The following is a 20,768-nucleotide window of genomic DNA, read 5'->3' as shown; positions in this document are numbered from 1 at the left end:
GGGAAAAGGAAAGGAATCTAGCTATCTCTTTGTAGACTTATGTTCCTAAAGTATCCTTCAGATCAGATGATCTTAGTTGCCACGCCACTTTTTGTCATCAATGCTGTAATTTTATGACACCTTTAGGAAGCATATTGTTCATTGTTCATTTATTGTTCATTTCATCTTTTTGGGCAGTCTGACAGCAAAAGTTCACTTTTAGATGGTTTGGAGGATTGGTTTGGATAATTTACTATAGGAGAACTGTAAAATAAATCTAACCTGTGTTTAGTATTAAACATCTAATACCAACAAGAATCTAATACATTTAATTTATTTTAAGTGTAATGTATGATATGACCAATAGAGGTAGTAGCAAAATCACAGCAGCAATTTACGACGACGAAGCTTTAACTTTTTTTATACTGCTGTTTTTAGCTTTAAAACTGTTAATGCTATGTGAGTGATGTGACAGCGACTGATTTTTATTATAAAAAGTGTACTATATTGCTGAGTAGTTATTAACTATTATAAATATTATTTATTAAGTAATTGCACAAAAGTAAAATGTGTAAAGAAGCAGTTTGTCTATCCTTTTTTATGCTTAAGGGGATTCATACATTGACTGCAAGACGATATAATTAATTAAATTAATTTCAAATCCTGTATTTAGAGAGGACACGAGAAAAGGAAAACCTTTTTTAATTAAAAGTTTAATAATCTAAGCCTTCAGCTTTTATGTTTTTATCATATAAACTGCTTTACTGTTTTGAATAACTTTTTTTTAGCTAGTTATGGATTTCAAATGAAAATCATTTGTAGTTTACTGCATCTTCAAATGATAAGGTCAGATTGTCAGATTCATTTTCTATTAAGTGACTAATCCTTGCAGCTCTAAAGGTTAAAGGTTGCAGCACTCTGTGTGAATGTAAAATGTGTAAATACTGTAAAATTTCTTAGTGAATAAAATGTATTTTCTCTCTGTGTGTTTCTACCAGGCATGAGGTCTTTTGAGATGATACTGGCTCACCTCTTCTCTCAGCTGTTCATCATCAGCGTTCAGATCATCCTGCTGCTTCTTATGATACTGCTCGTCTTCAAGGTAGAAGCAATAAAATCACAAAACAGTACAGATACGCAAAATACAGATATGGTCAGATATAGCTTTGATATGAATTGATTGAAGACTGAGCCTTTGCAGCAGTAAAAATTAAAGTCCACAGGGAAGAAAGTAGCAGCAGGGGACATGAATGATATAAACAGCAGCCTAAAGAACGGTTTGGTTATGTAAACAAAGCTCACTGTTGTTTTAACATCACAGTATAACAGATGTCACCTCACTGTTTGTTTCTTTAATTGATTTTCTGTTTGTTTTTAGTCAGTGTGGACAACAGATGTCTGGTCTTAAATATTGCCTTGTTGATTGTCCTGGATCTCCAGCAGGTTGACTAATGAGGGCTTTGCCATGAGGCAGATACACGGGAAAAACGTGGAAAGCACGGGTAGCCATGACAGTACCCCACCCCTCAAGGGTCTTCTCCTGTTGACTGATCAGAGGCTGGAATGCACCGGTTTGAGCTGTGACACATGGAACATAGTGTGTATGGGCATGGATGAGGGAAGCTTCAGTTTGACAGCAGAGGGGCTACTGATTGTTTCAGCTTCATAAGGTCCAATGTAGCATGGAGTGAACTTGCAAAAAGAGGGACCTCTTTTGGTCGGGAGGACCAGTGCTGGGAACGGGCTCATCCAGAAGAGCCCAACAGATGACTTCCTCCATGTCCCAGGAAATGTAGTTGACCTTATAGATGGTAGGGAGTATGGTTGTGACCTCAGAGAAATTTGTGTTGGTGGTGAATTCGTGTGACAGGACATTGGGCTTGACATTGCAGGAACCTGGATGATAGGAAATGGAAAAATTAAAATGACCAAAAAACTGAGACCTGCGGGCCGACGGGCATTGAGCCTATTGGTGGTCCTCAGGTGAGTTATATTCTTATGGTCAGTTCAAATGGTAAAAGTCCAAATAGTGAAGGATTGTAGTTCATGGTTGCCAACATCATAATTACATTCCACAGAAATTATTGTCAGGGTAAATAAAGACTGGTGCAGACATAAACAATGTTTTAGCTTGGTGAAAGTGGCCTCGGCTTCAGAGGTTCAGATGAAAGGATCTTAGCCGGGGCCGTCTTCACCTGCCCACCCCCCCGAAAAGATGTAACTGAGGAAAGTGACAGCTGACATAAAATTAAAATAATAACATTCACACTTTTCAGTCTTGTATAAACGGTTTTCCACAATGCGCTGCAGCACAGAGCAAACATGGATACGATGTTCCTGAAATGACTTGGCGAATATTAGGATATCATCTTTCTTTGCAACAAACAACTTTGCAAGCCGCAAGGGACTCCCGGATATACTTCTTCATGGCCTCCATTTTGGGCCAGGACAGGCTGTATAGCCGGCTGGTAGGTAGCTGAGCTCTGGAGATGAGGTTGATTGCGCAGTCACAGGGCCCGTGGAGTGGTAGTCACAGTGCTTTATGCTTAATGAAGACTTCTTGAAGATCATGATACAACTGAGGAACTAACAAGAGATCCGGTGGGGACGCCTCGATGGGTGGAGGTTCGGAAGGTCCTGGGGGAAGAGCTGAGGTGAGACAGTTGGCCAGACAGAAGACGCTCCAGCTACCAATCTTGTGCCTGGATCAGCCTATGATTGGGTTATGCTTTTTTAGCCAAGTGTAGCCAAGAACTAGTGGAGTGTCTGGACATAAATTTTAATGTAAAGAATGTGAGAACCTCTCAGTGGTTGCCGAACGTGGTCAGAATGATGGGCTCTGTTTGATGGGTGATAAGGGCCAACACCTGATTGTTCAAGGCCGTAGCAAGAATGGGAGGGTCAAAGGGAATGAGAGACAGATGCAGTTGCTTGGCTAGCTTAAAGTCTATTAAATTCTGCTCAGCCCCAGTATCAGTGAAAGCATGTAGGGAATGAGTGGTCTGGTTTACATTTAGTGGCAAAGGTAATAATAAGATGGGTTTAGAATGAGTTAGAGATCCGCTCACCCATATTCGAGGACTTACCAACGGGTGGAGCCTTTTGGTTGATTTGGGCAAACAGTGAGGAAATGGTCAGAATACCTGCGATAGAAACATTTGTGGGCGAGAAAATGTCGTTGATGTTCCTCCGGAGAGAGCTCGGAGTGGCCAATTTGCCTTGCGAAAACGATGGTGAAACGACTCACTCAGGAGCAGGGAATGGTGCAGACATAGGAATGGTGGGGATCTGGCTAGGCGTGTCACTGATAGACTTGCATTGGTTTAGTAGGAACTGTATCAATTGTTTGTGATTACAGAGTATTCCCTGCTTGGAGATCGCTGCACAGGTTGGATCTACTGGGTCCATCTTTCATTTGGCCAGTTTGTACTGTTATGGGGGCCTGAATGCCTGGACTTGGCCCCAAATGTGGATTCAAACAGGCGAAGACAGCTATAAAGATTCTCACAATGTATGTTTTATTATAGGGTATACCTTACAATATAAAGCACCTTGAGGCAACTGTTGTTGTGATTTGGTGCTTTGTAAATAAAATTGAATTTAATTGAATTTAACTGAACTTTGAACTGAGCTTTATTGACAAACACAAGGATATGTAAGGGCAAGTGTCTCTGATGTGATGGAACTGCAGACAGAGGGAGAGACCGATTAGGAAGGGAGCGGAGGAAACGTGAGCCTGGAAATAGTGATACTGATTGGGTTTGCTTTTTACCTGGTAGGTGGAGTGTATGAAGCTCAGGGTGGGGAGAGGGACTGGTTGAGTGAGCGTTCTGGAAGGTGGGACATGGAGAGAGTTCGACCTGTTTTATCCGGAGGGCAGGAGGGCAGGCAGGTGGTGAGGAGTGAATTTGGGAATGTGAAACAGACCAAGTGTCTTAATGTGCGACCAGCATCCTGAGAATGCAAGATGCAGGTTAGTGGAATTATGGTTCAGAGAGATGACTAGAGGCACAATGAAAATCAGGTAAGTAAAACACAGAATGAAAACCCCCAAAAGCGGCTTGTTACTAATGTGAGGTTAGCTGATGAACTTGCGGAGAAGAGATGTTGACACTACTCTTAAATACTACCTTGTTGATTGTCCGGGATTTCTGTCAGGTGAAGTGAGCAAGTGGACTGATGAGGGCTCTGCCCAGAGGTGGATACACAGGGAAAACGTGGAAAAACACAGGTACCTTATCTGGACCATGACAGTAGAAACCATGCCACTTTCCACTTTCCTGTAATGCTCCGAATCTGTTCACAATAAAGCTGTGGAAAGAAATAAACTTTTATGACAAAACACTTCCCTTATATATATGTATGCTTCAAGTCAGAGTCCTCAGTCCAGGCCCATACTATCCAAAGCCTATCTTGGTGCATGAGTGAGAGACATGTAATTGATGCTGGGATGTTGGCTGTATTAACAAGGTCTGAGTCAACTGTTAAGGAATCAGGACATACTGATGAGAAGTAGGCTACTGGAACAAGAAGGTATAAAGGAAAAAGGGATGTGAATAGGGAACTGCTGGAATGCTACTACATATGTAACCCTAGTGAAACGGGTTACATGAACTGGATGTTTCTTGCTTTTTGACACCCAACATCTAGACTAACATCAAAGCCTTATAATTCTGCACACACACACATACATCAGAGAGGGGCACACGCATAAAATTGCGTGTGTGTGTGTTGATTAAGGTCCTCCTTGATTGCTGTGCCAACAAGTGATCATGTGGTCTCTTGCAGGTTTATTTTTGCATGTTGTCAGGGGACACGGGAAGTGTACACTCCATGGAGGCTGCTGACACACACACACACCCGGTTTAGCTAAGGAACTTCTCCTGAAATCTTTTGAGGGGAGACTGCCAGTCTCTGTTGTGCTGTTTTTATGTGATTTTAAAAAATTTAATATTTCTTTTACAGCCCCAACCAGAGTTACTTATCAGTTATATTTCTTTCCATTTCTTGTGGTATTTTTGGCTGAAGAGAAGTCCAGAACATCAGAGTGCTTTTTTAAAAATTATTATTATTAATATTGTCATGTGGTCCTGTGTGGCAGGCAGGTTTAGGGCCCAAAAGGATTCAGAACACGGGACTTGTGAGTAGAACAGAAGTGAAATAGTAAAAAAACACAAAGAGGAGACAAGACTCAAGTGACACAACTACAAAGACATGGCACAAAGGAACCAGAGAGACACAGGGACGGACTAGAAAAACAGACAGGGAACTAAGAACAATAATCAACATAAATGGAACGAGAGGCCACAGGAAATAACTAAATAGATGGCAGACTCAGTGACAATGATCTATTTTGCCATTTCACTCATCTTCTCGTCTTTTCCTCTGTTACTTAAATGAGTTTTCCACTTATTCAGAGTCCTCATTGCCCCAGGTGATTTAGAATTGCACTCCTGTAACATTACAGACTTGCGATAGACAGTTAAACTCAGTGCCTGATTTTACCAAACACTCTTTAATATTTAACACTTAACATCACAGGATAATTTAACTGGTATAGAATCAGGGTGAACACTATTTTTCCTTGTTATTTATGGTGAAACTAAATATTAGTTTCACTTGCAGCTTTATTGGTGCAGGAATATGTTGTGTTGGAAAGGTTTTCATTGGAAAACATCAATAACAATCCCAGAAAGTTGGTTGTGTTTCTGCTAAAATTCTGTTGAGTTTCGTCACTCATCCAAGTGACTTCTTCAGTCTCAGCTGACTGCAGGTTTTCTTTCTGCATTTGCCCAGGAAGTACTGCTTTATTTTAGCTTTTTGCCACTTTTAGGTCTGCTGCTGCTTTCAATGTGAAAATACTCAACTTACTCAACATTGTTATCGTTTCCTCATCCTTGTTCATAGATCTTTCTCCCTCTCTCTCTGCAGATACCTAATGAAGGCTCTTTGGTGCTCATCATAATTCTGATGGTGCTGCAGGGTGTCACAGGCATCTCATTCGGCCTCGTCATCTCATCTGTCGTTGACGACGAGCAGAATGCCCTCCAGGCCGTTGCGGGACTGTTCCAGCCCAATCTTCTACTTGGTGGTAAGCAGTAAGATTGAGTGTTGTGAGTGTAAAATGCCTTCAAGCACAGTAAATCTGAGCATCATTGAATCAGGGAATCTGATTAAATCCTCTTCGACTTTGTGAACTGGATATAAGCGTGTTTGTTGATGGTGCAAATGGTGTTTTGTTTTGTTTTTTAAGTTGGAATAGAACCTCGAAACTTTAGATACTATAGGAGGATGCATGTGGAAATAAAGTCTCACACTTTAGCAAAATTCAGTCAGTAATCTGAGGAGCTTGGAAAGAAAATGGACTGGACTTAAGTGTCTTGAAGACATTTCGCCTGTTGTCTGAGAAGATTATTCAGTTCTAAGACCACTTGGTGGAGAATCCCAGATTTTCAAGCCCTATTGGGAGTGTCCCTTAATAAGAGGGTCGTTGATACACTATTGATCATCTGCCTAATCATATGAGCCAAGGTGTGAAAACAGGTGTGCATCACTTTCAGCAGATGTTTCGGTTGAACCCATTGTGAGATTTTGACCCAACCAGTGTGACTTACTGAAATCAAATGAACCAAGCATTATGACCAAGATGTGAGTAGATATTAAGGCATCTGGGAAGGGATCTCAAAACTGGATTATAGGTGCCAGACAGTGCCAGATAGATGGTTTCTTTCACTCCTCTTTCAAACCGTCTGCCTTCTCTGCCCAAAACGTGAACATTGGCATTCTCAAAAGAGTGACCTTTGTCCTTTAGATTCAGATGGACAGCCGAGTCTTGTCCTGTCAAGGTGGCTCTTCTATGTTGTGCCATGCATTTATGAAGTGGCTGTTCGGTTTCTCCAGTGTAGAGGTCTGAGCACTCCTCGCTGCACTGTGCAGAATATACTATACTGTTTAGTTTGTGTTTTGGAGTTTTGTCCATGGGATGAACCAGGGTTTTTTTTGTGTATGGCTGGGTCTGAAGTACACTGGGATGTTGTGCTTGGAGAAGACTCTCCTGAGTTTCTCTGATAAACCTGCTGCATAAGGGATGACAGTGTTGTTCCATTTGTCCGTCTGTTTGTCCCTAATTTGATGTTTGACCTTCTTTTCTGTGTGTGGCAGGGTGTGGTTCATGGTGCAGCTGTGGGGGAGGCTGATACACCTGAGCTTAATCAGCTCATCATGCCTCCCCGGCATAAAAGGCGTGAACTGGGTCCTGAATGGTTGTTGTTGTTATGTGCAGGATGCTGTTGAAAAGCTGCGTCCATGTGTGTGTTAAGACGACAACTGGAATAAAGGAAAATGCCAAAAAGTGTTGAAACATGGTCAGGTCCGTCATGCATCTTCTTCACTGTGCATCTTTGCTGATTTAATGAAACCCCAATTGAGATAACCACACGTTTTAAGAGCTGTCTTTACATGTGTGTGCTCCTTTTCTTTCCCTTCTGGCTTAGGGGGAACATTTTCTACCTGGTGTTGTAGGATCCAGAGGGTGGTGTGTGTGGGCTTCATAGATTTACAATCTATGATAGGAATTACAAGATCAATAAAATGGACAGTAAAAAAGAGTACAGGCGAATAAGAACAGAAGAAAGAATGAATGCATTTAAAAAAGATTTATTGAAAGAGAACTGGGGTGAAGTATATCAGGAACAGGACGTTAATAGTGGGTATAATGAATTCATTAGAATATGTACATTACTGTACAATACCAACTGTCCAATAAAGCAATATAGTAGGAAACATAAATATATGGACTGTCCATGGATAACAAAAGGTCTGCAAAATGCATGTATAAAGAAAAATGCTCTATACAGAGATTTCTTAAGAAAGAGAACTAAAGATGCTGAAATCAGATACAAAAGCTATAAAAATAGGTTAACTAATATACTTAGATATAGTAAAAAGCAATTAGATATAAATAGAAATAAAAAAATGTAAAAATCAGAAATCTTTGGATTGTAATGATATTGATATGATAGTTGTTAAAAGAGTCATTGAGGCTATTATAAAACCGTTTGCATACATCTGTAATTTATCATTTCAAACCGGTCAATTTCCAGACGGAATGAAAATAGCAAAAATTATACCTCTATACAAATCTGGCAACAAACACCATTTCACAAACTACAGGCCTGTCTCTTTACTACCTCAATTCTCAAAAATTATTTAAAAAATGTTTAACAACCGACTGGAAAAATTTATAGATAAACATAAACTACTCACCGAGAGTCAGTATGGATTCAGATCAAGCAGATCAACATCATTGGCACTATTAGATTCAATAGAATACATCACAAATTCCATAGACAAAAAGCAATATGTGGCTGGGTTATTCATAGACTTGACAAAGGCATTTGACACAATAGATCATGATATATTAATAAGAAAACTGGAACATTATGGTGTCAGAGGGGTAGTTTTAGATTGGGTCCAGAGTTATTTAAGTAACAGGAAGCAGTTTGGTGGTTGCTCTTTATGTATGGACATTGCTTATGGTGTACCCCAAGAGTCAGTTCTGGGTCCAAAATTCAACTTGTACATTAACGACATCTGTAAAGTGCCCAAAGTATTAAAAATGGTTGTCTTTGCTGACGATACAAACATTTTTTGCTCTGGTGATGATCTGCAGAATTTACTGGAGGATATGGCTAATAAAATAAGTAAAGTGAAGTTCTGGCTTGATAAAAACAAATTATCATTAAATTTGAATAAATCTAAACTTATGTTATTTGGAAATAGTAGTTTAAATACAAATGCTAAGATTCAAATAAATGGTGTTGATATTGAAAGAGTCAGTGAAAATAAATTTCTGGGGGTAATAATACACTGTTAGACTTTTCATCTCCACTTTACGGTAACATACTGGCGTCACTGTTGCCAGCGTCATACCGTGACGCCGTATTACGGTAGCTTACCGTTCTGCAGGACGATACCGTTTTTTGCTGTTGTGGTATAATACTCTTGGACAAATTATGGTAACGCACCGTAGCTTTTTTTTTACGGTATCTCACTGGCGTCACTGTCGCCAGTGAGATACCGTTATGTCGTAATGTCGTAAATTACGTCAACAAAGTAACATTATACTGTGATTAAGAAATTGGTATACTACCGTTTATTCACGGTATGTCACTGTAAGCCCGCTGCAAGGTAATAAACTGCAATATATTTACCAGTAACTTACCGTTATTACGCATCATCAGTACCAAAAATATTAATCTCTGCTAGAGGATACCGTGTTCCTACAGGCGGTCATTTACTGTTTAACACGTCGTAATTTACCGTAATTTAAGGAAACAGTAACATACTGTAAGAGACTGGAGGGTTCCAAAAAAAAAAAAAAAAATTGTATTGTATTAAAAAAAAGGTACCATTTATTTATTTATATAAAAACATATATATACCCACTAAAGATCGATTGATCGAGATAGATAGATAGATACACACACACACACACAATAATTCATGTGCTTTACACCACTTTTTATTTCTGTTCTGATTTTTCCCTGCTGAAATACACATTTCCAAAATCAAGAACCAAAAAGAACTGAAAACATATTTTCATTGAGGAAGCACTTGTTTTTACTAAACCATGTAATCCATTATTTTCTCAGATGGTTGTACAAACAATAACGATATTATGTCATATTTATATCATAAAAGCCAACATATGCTCAAGTGATGAGTTTTCTTAGTTATATTTTGTAGGGTCTTAAACCTACACTGTGAAGTGCCCTGGCATTCATTTTGTTGGCACCATACAAATAAACTGAATTGTAATGAATAGAACATCAAGCCCCACACTTCTGCCTCTATACACACTTTATCCAAAATACTGGCTCACACCACCAAATCAATGCACAAAGCAGGGTCCACAACGACATGGATGAGGGTGTGTGGTGTGAAGGAACTTGACTGACCTGCACTGAACCCTGACCTTGCTTTGTGGACTGAGTTCATTGATTTGTAGGGTGAGCCAATACATGTGACAATTAAAGTGTAAGTAGCTGAAATAATTTTTAACAAACGGGTAAAAGAAGGAAAAAGAAAATCAAAACTGTTGCACTCAAAAAACCTATTGGACAGAGACAGCGTCTTGCAAGATGGCAAGAGAGCTTGTCTTCATTGTTGTTCGTCTTGTGTAAATGTCCAGAAAGCATGGGCCATGGATCATCTGTGGAGACACAGGTAACAACACATTGGTCACTTAAATTATACAAGAAATTCACAATAAATGGCAACAACAGTTACCTAATTTGAAGTTTTCCATTCAAATTCAGTAAGCCACTGGAGGAAAGTTATGATATGAGGGTTAATGTGAACAACCTTTCACTTCACAGTGGTCCCAGTCTTTCTGCTTGTCCCAACCTTGGAGGTACATTTTGTTCCCTCTTCAGGGTTTATCCTTACAAAAAACCTTAAAACATGCCACAATAAATAGTAACATACAGTAACATTGAGTTGTGATTTGAAATAATGAGTTACTTAGGGATAATTTATTCATCATCTATCACTATTAGCTAACTGTTCAAACATACCTCTGAATTAGTTCCAATGTTGCACATGCTGACTCCTGGTATTCCAGGTTCAATACATAGAATGAACCAAAGAAGACTGACATCACATCAGCAAAGGTGTTCTCTTTGTCCAGCTCAACAATTACACGCCCCTCTGCACTCACCATCCAGCAGGTGGCGGTCATTGAACTTTGTCCTGTATGTATACGGGCAACATGTTGTCATTATGCAACACAAAATAATTTCAGTACTTCACTTCTTCACACTGTCTAGATAGTCATAAAGCAAATAGCTACGTACAGTTAATTATTAATGGCCTTATGTACATAAGTCCGTTTTAACATATTATAATTGTACATAATTGGGAATTATTCTGCACATTAAACACACCTAACAAAGAGTCAGCCCAATTAAATTACCGGAGATGAATCAACTGTATGGTTATTTTGGAGTTGTGTGTGCTGCTGTTAAACTTTACAGTATTGACTTCAGTATTTCTGCTGTTGGTGTAGCTAGACTACTATGTTGATCAGTAATATGTAATGTGAAATGTGATATTGTTACCTTGCTGGGTTCACTGAGACACATGTCCAACAACCTTGGTTTATAAAGGAAATTACAGAAATTTGAGCTACGAAAAAAGAGACTGGATACCTGTGTCCATGAAAAGCTCCTGTGCCAAACAGACATTTTAATATGGTCTAATCAGCTCTATTTCATAAATGACTTCTTACCAAGCATAATCAGCCTTGGAGTGATTGGCAGGTTGCTCTCTGCTTCCATGGACATCCTGGTAGATGTTTCCTGCCAGAAAAAGGACCAAAACATTTTATGTAACAAAAAACAAAACAAAAACAGGACAGCAAGCAACAGCATTAAACATAGAGCTGTATGTAAGAAGCTTACATCTGCTAAGACAAAGAGGGAGTCTTCATCTTCCTTGTAATACTTCATCATGAGAAGTATGGTTGCTGTGCCAACCTTGTTGTTAGAAAGTGAGGGAGTTTTGACCATCTGCTGGATGAGTGTCCTTATACCAAGGTTCCATTTGAGCTTCTGGCTGGAGAAATAGTTAATAATCCTTCTGCCTTTGGTTATGAGGGCCTGACTTAAGTGCTCACTGATATCGATGCCTGTGAGTTTGTAAAAGTGGTTCGAAAGACCTTTCCGAGTAAACAAGAATGGCCACTGCTCCTGAATTTCAGCTACTGAAAGTGAGGGACAACTGTTGATAAGCTGCCGCTGAGAAATATATGTGAGGCACATGAAGTCATCCACATCAGGTCTCTCCACAGCTCCAGGTCCTTCTGAATTAAAAATTGTTAACAAGATGTGCTTCTTTTCCTCTAAAGAAGCTGGCATTTCCCCCTCAGGAAGTTCAACTGGCTGCCAATTTATACAACCATAGCTATCAACAAGGCATCTAACTTTTTTAGGTGAGGTTGCATTACTGTTGGGACTTCAGTCTTCCTCATTCCTGGTTCTCTTTGTTTGACGAAGTCTATGTGTTGTATTATCTCGATTAACATGTTCAACTCTAGATTTGATGCTTCTTAGTAGTGAATAATGTCCACAACCCAGTCTTTCTCCCTTTTCAGTAAAATCTGCAAATGTTTGAGGGTATCTGTTTACAATGATTTTAGCAACTTCTTCACAAGATGCACGTTTAAGGTTTCTGCAGAGAACTTGCATGGCCTCCACAACAATTCTAACCATACTTCTCCTGTCCTCTGGATGAGCTCTGTCCCCTCTTGTGATTGCATGCGACAGTCGGAGTGGAAATCTTTCCCAAGGAATCTGTAAGTGTGAGACCCAAGAGCTGGAGTAATGGTTGTACATAGTGGTGGACGTGGAGGAGGAGGGGTGAGGTGGATGGCTTGATGTTTCAGCTGATGCAGCAGGGCAAGGCTCCAGAGTAATGGTGTCATTCAGGTTCTCTGGTCTGTTGCCATCTAAACAAATAAATAAATAAAGATCATTGGAAAAGTTACCTTAAAAAGCTACTATGTCAACAAATATGTCCTCACTAAAAGATGAACCCTTCAATTAGGATTGAGTAGTAACGGCAAGGCAGTTTTTGGGGACCTTGTCTGAAGATGAAAAGAAGCAATCCCAGGACTGCAAAAGAACTACAAACTCAAGGTCTTGCATTGAAAAGACCTTGAGTCAATATATTTTACAGTATGTCACAATTTCAAACCCTTAGCTGTACCACTACCAATGAAAGGTTAATGGTGTTAGATAAGGTGTCTACTTTTGTTTATGTTTTCCGTGTTAAGTATCTACCAGACAATGTGAGCCCCAAAACGCTCTTCAATATTATACTGTCAAAGTACATGTGTAGTATGGTTAAGAGAAAAAAAAAAGCTAATCAAGCTAATCAGTGACATATGAGTCTATGAGTGACCTTCAAATCATAGACTCAAGTCTATGATTTGTACAGAACCTACACAAACCTCCTTTAAATGCAAGAAGTAGTTTACGTATTTGAATTGGTGTGAGAAAGGGTTTGAGATCTTCCGCCTCCACAAACAAAAGATCACTTTTTTGTTGTACACCAATAACGTCCTTCAGATGTTCTACAATGCAGATTATTTTCTCTCTGTCTAGTGCCAGCAGGAGGCTTGTGAGTTCCTCTTCAATTTCCATCCCTGAAAGAGAATTAAGAGGAAACTGAATGGTGTAGGGAGACAACAAAAAGGCCTGCCATGTTATAAAGTGGTGGTGGGTAATAATCCATCAGACTGTCAGCATTTACACAAACACTTCTTTCTGTAGGGTAACGCAAGCAGTGAAGTCCAAGGTCAATGAGAAGTACTGAGTGATGCAACTCGAGCACAAAGTACAATTCAGAATCGTTAACAAGTATAACAGCTATCTTCCCAAAAACCAAGCCATCATCAGTGTCATCTACAATGGAAACATACTTGGTACCTTTGTAGACAACTGCTGACACATCTAAAGTTTGCCACAGCTTCTTGAATGAGAGCGTTGTAAAGATGAGGATTCTAATCTCTTGTTTCTCCAATCATTTGAACTATAGGTGGAAACATTTGGCCCACTGAGAGGTAGGACTGCAGTAACTGATGCCGTTCAGTCTTGCATAAGTTGACAAAGTTATGCAAGACTGAACTTGTACATGCTTTGAAATACGAGTGCTTGCTCTCAAACCTAAGGGTGCACAAACGAATGAGTGGTCCAAAGTGAAGGATAAGCTCTGCATAATGTAACAAATAGTGATGTTTTGCTTTTAAAGCTTTGTCAGGAAACCTACTGTGTCTCAGATACATATAATCCTCTATGAAAAAAGTTCTTGATTGATTTTGTCCACTTCTGCTTGTGGAATATTAAATGAAGACAGTTTGTCAGACAGTATTGCAAGAACATTGTGCATTGCACAGCTGAGAAGATCCTGAAATTCCTCTATGATGCTCTGTATAGTGCTGGTTGGTAAGAGCATTTTAGCCTGCATTTTTAAATTACACAAAGCCAACTGTCTTCTAATAGATTAACTGTGTCCTGTCCTTGTATTATGGCAAATTCCCCAATTTCTTGTTGCCTTGACTGCTGAACTGTCTACTTATGTTTTCGAGAAATACGGCTGGAAAATGATGTTCGGACACTGAAGTATTTAGAGCAATCTTCAAATGGACATAATACTTTTTTCCCGTCTTGGATGTGAAATCTGAGATGGGCACAGAGTTGTAAAGTTTTGTGCAGCATACCCACATCCAGGAACTTGACAGCTGAGGTCACCCGTGAACTCATAGAACTTCTCCTCAGTGGTCTCCCTTCTTGTTCTGTGATTCCTAGGCATATGTGAATGAAAGGCAGAAAATGTTCTGAAAGTGGCAGGACAGTTCTCAGTTCCAGAAGAAAGCCTATAGTTAGCTACATGTTTGTGGCTTTTAACATACAAACTGAACAATATAAATTTGTGTGCACGGAAGCCACAAAATTTACAAATACACATAGTTGCAAAATTCAATGACCAATTCCCTTTCCTAAATGACATATGCAATGCAAAAAATAAATAAATAAATAAATAATAAGAGTATTGTCAATAGGGACCAATTCCCAGTTTTTACATGATCAAAATTATTAACAAAAGGCTTCAATAAACAGAGAATGTGTGCTGACAAAAGACAAGAGAGCAGTGCACAAAAATGAAAAGATATTTGAGCTCGACGCTTAAATGGGTTTAGCCTGACTAAGTCAGCACTCCGCACCATACAGGTAGTACAAGCACACCTGAAAACACTGACCAGCTACCAGCTTTAAGCATTTGGGCGCAACCTCGGTAGTTCACCGATTCACCTGTTGCAAACGTCCAACTTTCTATCAAGTCTCATAAATCCATCGGCAACTATTACCTAACTAGTCTTTTGAGTCTCCACATTCATAGATATTGACATTTTGTCTTAGCATTTGAATGAAAATAACCTGGCTGTGTAGCTTAAAAGTCAAAACAAACAGTAATAAGAACGCATTTCTGACTTCTCTCGAATAAGTGAAAAAACACTTACCTTCAGACTGATTAGCTGGTGTCAGTCCAACTTTAATGTTTCCCATGTCAGTCAGTTTTAGGGAAAAAGTGTTAAGTTTAGTTGTTTCATTTACTTTTGAGATACTCCCTCATGGACGAGAAATTTGGAGTCTAGTAGAGTTGTCACGAATAGCATACGATCTTCAGATATAATCCAATCAACCGTGCATTTAACCTGACTGAACTCCATCCAGTTACCTCTGACTACTTCTTTTTTTTTTTTTTTTTTTGCCTGTCCCATTTGGTTCTTAAGCCGTCAGAATTGTTGTCTGAAGACCAACAAGGATACCAAATGGATTTATTTTGCCAAATGGATCATCATGGCATTGCCGTATTGGTCCATTTGATCAAACTTTGTTATTATTATTTATTTTATTTTCAGTTGTTACAGATGGGACAGACATGACTGGGGGATAGGAAAGGGAGAAAGAAAGAGAGGAAGGAAAAGAAAAACAGAAGGGAAAAGGGACAGTGAGAAAGGGCACTTACAAAGACAAAGAGAAAGAAAAAAAAATCTCCTGGATCACCTGTTGAGAGAAAAAGGAGAGGACAAGCAAAAAACAAAAAACAAAAAAAAAAACAAAGCAACATACTAAACACAACACCATCACGTTAATCTAGCTGAGTGTGAACAGCAGTAAATACTAAATATTGAAAGTTGTTGTGCAGCACGCAGGACAGACAGCGCACAATGTGCTTTGAAGTAGCAGCTAAGAAAGGTGTAGTTTGTCTACGAACAGTGAACACCCGTGTGTACACCTGTGTGGATCAACGCGCTTGTATACAAAAGGTTTCCCCATGTAACGGTCTGCTAGAGGGTGTGGAGGCCCATAGCCCCGTCCCCCAGGGCATGAAGCAGGCATGGAGGAGATCCAGGCTCCAGACATCCAGAGGCCCCAGAGTGCGAGAGCCCAAGGAGTACCACCGGAGGGGCATCCGTGCCACCTTCCTGGGAAGGGCTGAGGAGATCCCCAGACGAGGGGGTCACCCAGTAGCCACGGAGCAGAAGCCAGAGGGGGCTGCACCGGCGTGCCCGCCGGCTCTGCCGGCAGCCAGCTGTGCCAGAGTGAACCGAGTTGCAGGCCCCGAGGCCGGAGGCCCGAGGGCCCCCTTTGCTCCGGAAGAGGCCTGACCGAGCGACAGGCACCAGGCCCCGCCAATTAGCCACCGGGAGTGAGCTGGTGCATACCTGAGCGCCCAGCCCCGGACACCAAGAACCACCAATGCACCAACCCCTGAGGGCATCAGTCACCGGCAGGGAGTGTGGTGAGGGGAGATAGGCCTCCACACTTGGAGGGCCTGGGAGTACCCAGGGAGGTGGAGTCTAAGACCCGACCTGACATATAGACACAGACAAACAGGCACACACAGACATAAACATACTTTCCCACCCTCATGCACACATATACAAACACTCAGCACTCACCCAACGTAGGGACAGACATACATAGACATGTACACACAATCATACTCCCCAAACATACTCTATACCCCGGGTCCAGGTACCCTCGCCCCCAGAGGGGGAAACGGCACCCAGACCCAAGAGATGTGACCCTTTCCCCCGGGGTGGAGGCAAGCAGACCGCCCCAGGCTCCGCAGCAGCAGGGAGGCCAATCAGACGGCCAACACCTCCTCCAAGCCCCCCCGCCCCGATGGCTAGTAGAGAACGGGGTGTGTGAAGACCCCATACCTCCCTCCTCCCGCTCATGTGTAGTGTTGCTGCGTGTTGTTCTAAAGTGCATTTAAAACAAGGGAGGGCATGGTGCTGCTGCCAGAGAGCAGCAGGTGTTAGCACGGCCCCTCCCGAGAACCCTCAATGTCTACATGGATTTAAAATTGAGAGGTGGGCACCGGCGCCAGAGGTAGGGTTGAATACGCAGACCGTCCTCTGGACGCCGTTAACGTGGTCACCCTCAAGGCCCTACATATATATATATATATATATATATATGTGTGTGTGTGTGTGTGTGTGTGTGTGTGTGTGTGTTATGAGAGTGTGAATAATGTGGATGTCTAAGTTGTGAAATAAAATTGAGGCGCAGGTGGCCAGAAGGGGACAGAGGGGGGGGAATGCCTCCCCTGCACCCTGGTGACACACCCGCACCCCAAGGCCCTACCTGTGTGGGTGGGTGTGGTGGAGCGGGAAGAGGGAGGCAGCCGGGGATGGGGAGGAAAAGAAGGGAGGGGCAAGATGCCCCTCCTTAGGGCCAGCTCCCCGGCTGACCCCAGTAGGCACCCCCGTCCTCTGGTACCCACCAAGGCAAGGGAGCCCAGGCCCATCCAGACCGGGGCCTATGGCAGCAGCACCGCTAAGCCCTACAGGACCTGGGGAAGCCCACCCCACCCCACCGGAGAGGAAACTATACCCACCCCAACATTCAATCATCTCCAGACTACACAAGACAACAGACACCCAGGTTAGGTTTATTCTCCACCTCTCCTGTGTCTTTCCCCCACCTGCAGAGTGGACTTCTGCTAGGATGGAACAACCTCCCTGCCAGTTGAAGAGTCCCCCAGTTAGGCCGATGCACCAGAGGCCTCCTGCGCCAGGGCTGAGCCCCCGTGCACCCACCCGCCCACAACCTCGGCGACACACCGACGAGGACCGAAGCCCCCAAGGCCCAGCCAGAGCCCCATCACAGAGACGAAGCACCCCCGAACCCCAAGCCCCCCCGCCTGCCCCGGATCCACTCAGGGGCAGCCAGGCTACCAGGCCAGTAACCTACGTCCGCCAGTACAAACCATCCCCCAGCCCCGCTGCACGCAGCCACGAGGAGAACACCCTCTAAGAGCGACCAGAGCCACTCACCAGGTTATGACCACAACCCCCCGCGTTGAGCCCTCCAGGGATAACGTCTCTAGGGGTTCTCCTGGCGCCCTAAGCCCGTCCCAACCTCCACAACAACCACAATAGCGAAGGCAGGACCAAACCATGACCCCCCACCCCCACTAGGTGATGAAGCCGATCAAAGGAGCCCAAAGGGATTGATCAAATGTGGTGGCAGAGGCTGTATCAAGACTAATGTGATCTATTAAATGGTTTTTATATTGATTAGAATTAAGATTATTTTTATTTTTCCAGTTAAGGAGGACCGTTTTCTTGGCAATGCATAGGGCTGTAAAAACAATGTGGGCTGTGTTTATTTCTGCAGTGACCTCATCCAAGTTGCTCAGCAAGCACACTAAAGGGGAGGCGGGAATGTTACATTTCAGACACTTTGATAAGTCTTCACATATCTCACGCCAAAACTTCTGCACTGGTGGACAGAACCAAAGAGCGTGGATGTAATTGTCTGGTGTATTGCCTTGACAGTGTGAGCAGTTGTTGGAAGATGTAAAGCCCATCTTGAACATCCGATGACCTGTATAGTGCACTCTATGTAGTATTTTGTATTGTATTAATTGCAGACTGGGATTTTTAATCAATTTAAAGGTTTTTAAGCATACCTGAGACCAGAAGTTTTGGTCTAAGCTTACTGATAAATCTGCTTCCCACTTTGCAATAGGAAGGGATATTGATTCATCTATTTTAGAAAGTGTTCTGTATATTTTAGATAATAATTTGGGGGATTTAAGAGTAAGAAAGTGTACTGCACTTGGTGGTGTTTGTAATTCAGCTTGACTGAGGTTAAATCTCTTTTTTACTATGGATTTAATTTGTTGATATTCTAAAAATCTTTTCTTGTTGATCCCATATTGTGTAGCTAGCCTGTCAAATGGAATAAATTCTGTTCCCTCTAATATATGTTCTAAGTATTTAATTCCTTTACAACTCCATTCTGGAAAATTAATCATATTATTGTTTTGTAGTATGTCAGGGTTGTTCCAGATAGGTGTACGTTTGCATGGGATTAATGAGGACGCTGTCATTTTTAGAAACTCCCACCATGCTGTCAGAGAAGAGCTGATGTTGATGCTTTTAAAGCATTCATGTCTTTTGATGTTTGAGCTGATAAATAGTAGGTCTGAAATTTCTAGATTATTACATAGTGCCTGTTCTACATCTAGCCAGGGCTCATCTAAGAAGGTATGTTTAAACCATCTAGAGATGAACTGAAGCCTGTTGGCTAAAAAATAGTGAATAAAGTTAGGCAGATCTAATCCTCCTTTATCCTTGGTCCTTTGTAATGTTTTTAAGCTGATACGTGGGGGTTTGTCTTTCCAAAGGAATTTAGAAATACATGAGTCTAGAGATCTGAACCAATCTTGTGATGGCTTATTTGGGATCATTGAAAACAAATAGTTTATTTTTGGCAAGACCATCATTTTTATAGCGGCAACCCTTCCCATGAGTGATATGGGTAAAGATTTCCATCTAGCCAGATCGCTTTCTACTGTCTTTAAAAGCGGGATGTGGTTTAATTTAGTTAATTCTGAAAGCTTAGGAGAGACATTAATACCTAAATATTTTATATTTCCAGATTGCAGTGGTGTAGGAGAAGAATTATGGAAGGAGCAATTAATCGGAAGAACTGTAGATTTTGACCAGTTGATTGAATAATCTGAGACTCTTGAGAAAGAATTTATCAATTCAATCACCCCAGAGATATTGGTTTGTGAGTTTTGGAGAAAAAGTAACACATCATCCGCATAAAGGCTGATTTTATGTTCTACATTCTTGCATTTTATGCCCTTAATTACTGAATTCTGTCTAATTGCTGCTGCTAGTGGCTCAATAAAAATTGCAAACAGTGAAGGGGAGAGTGGACATCCCTGTCTGGTGCCCCTCAGGAGACAGAAGCTGGAGGATGTTTGATCATTTGTTCTGACACAAGCTGTTGGGGAATTATATAATATTTTTAACCAGTTGATGAAAGAAGTTCCAAAACCAAATTTGTGTAAAGTTGCAAACAGAAATTTCCAGTTAACTCTGTCAAATGCTTTTTCTGCATCAAGAGACAATATTATGGTTTCAATGTTTTTACTGCATGAGTAGTCTATTAAATTAAGTAATCTACGTGTATTTGTTGATGAGTGCCTACCTTTTATGAAACCAGTTTGGTCAGGATGAATTAAAAGGGGGGTCATTTTCTCTAATCTCTTTGAGAGAGCTTTGCAGATTATTTTAAGGTCTACATTAATAAGGGATATTGGACGGTAGCTTGAGGGATATACAGGGTCTTTGCCTGGTTTCAGTAACCTCTGACTACTTCTAAGTTGCACATGTTAACGGTCCGTAAATTGTCTCTGTTGTTCTTCCACCATCTCATCATCACTCTGTGCTGCAGCGAACTGGATCTGTGGCACAGAATAGTCGATGGCCATGTTTTTCTCCTGCTTTGCAGCTTTGTTTGAGTCTGAATTGCGTCTTAAACGTGCAAAACTAAGAAAAGCAGATAAATATTTTCTTCTTGTTGTTATTTAATGGTGGTTGGCAACCAGCGAAAGGAGCATTAGCCGCCTCGATCAATATCTTCTATCCGCCATTGTTGTTTTGAAAGTGTGCGCCATACGTCACGTTGTACGTCAGGTAAAGGTGTGGTCTCGACTAATGCTCTCCCATTGAGATGTGTAACCAGTGCTACACACACCTGTCGCATAACACGCTTTAAAAACGTAACATTCGTTTTAAAAACACGACCCAACGCGCTAAACATGAACAAACAAAAACACCCGTGTTACATTATCATGTATATCCAGGACATCTCTTCTGAACCAAGACAAAGTGGTGCTACAAGGAGAGTGCA

The 20,768-nt window shown here is 41.4% G+C and overlaps 1 protein-coding gene and 1 long non-coding RNA gene across 6 annotated transcripts in view; one reads left to right on the top strand and one right to left on the bottom strand.

The window, feature by feature from the left end:
• LOC100704929 (ABC transporter G family member 20) overlaps positions 1-20,768 on the top strand; it is a 111,349-nt gene that overhangs the window by 77,589 nt on the left and 12,992 nt on the right. For all 4 annotated transcript variants that reach the window (XM_019366590.2, XM_019366592.2, XM_019366591.2 and 1 more), the window contains 2 exons: positions 978-1,081; positions 5,911-6,070. In XM_019366590.2, coding sequence (XP_019222135.1) covers positions 978-1,081; positions 5,911-6,070 — 264 coding nt within the window. The remainder of the gene's footprint in view (positions 1-977; positions 1,082-5,910; positions 6,071-20,768) is intronic.
• Positions 10,331-20,341, bottom strand: LOC102076722 (uncharacterized). Of its 2 annotated transcripts, XR_003213604.1 has the most exons (7): positions 20,222-20,341; positions 15,062-15,279; positions 14,261-14,344; positions 12,992-13,186; positions 12,254-12,487; positions 11,270-11,339; positions 10,331-10,731 (listed from the first exon to the last, which is right to left on the bottom strand). It is a non-coding gene; the product is annotated as an uncharacterized LOC102076722 (long non-coding RNA). The 2 variants fall into 2 exon arrangements; XR_003213603.1 differs by lacking the exons at positions 10,331-10,731; positions 11,270-11,339 and having other exon boundaries at positions 11,555-12,487.

Source organism: Oreochromis niloticus, linkage group LG13 (genome assembly GCF_001858045.2).
Source record: "Oreochromis niloticus isolate F11D_XX linkage group LG13, O_niloticus_UMD_NMBU, whole genome shotgun sequence".
Classification (NCBI taxonomy): Eukaryota; Metazoa; Chordata; class Actinopteri; order Cichliformes; family Cichlidae; genus Oreochromis; species Oreochromis niloticus.
Note: the sequence above shows the minus strand (reverse complement) of the source record. Positions and strands in the feature narration are given on the sequence as shown.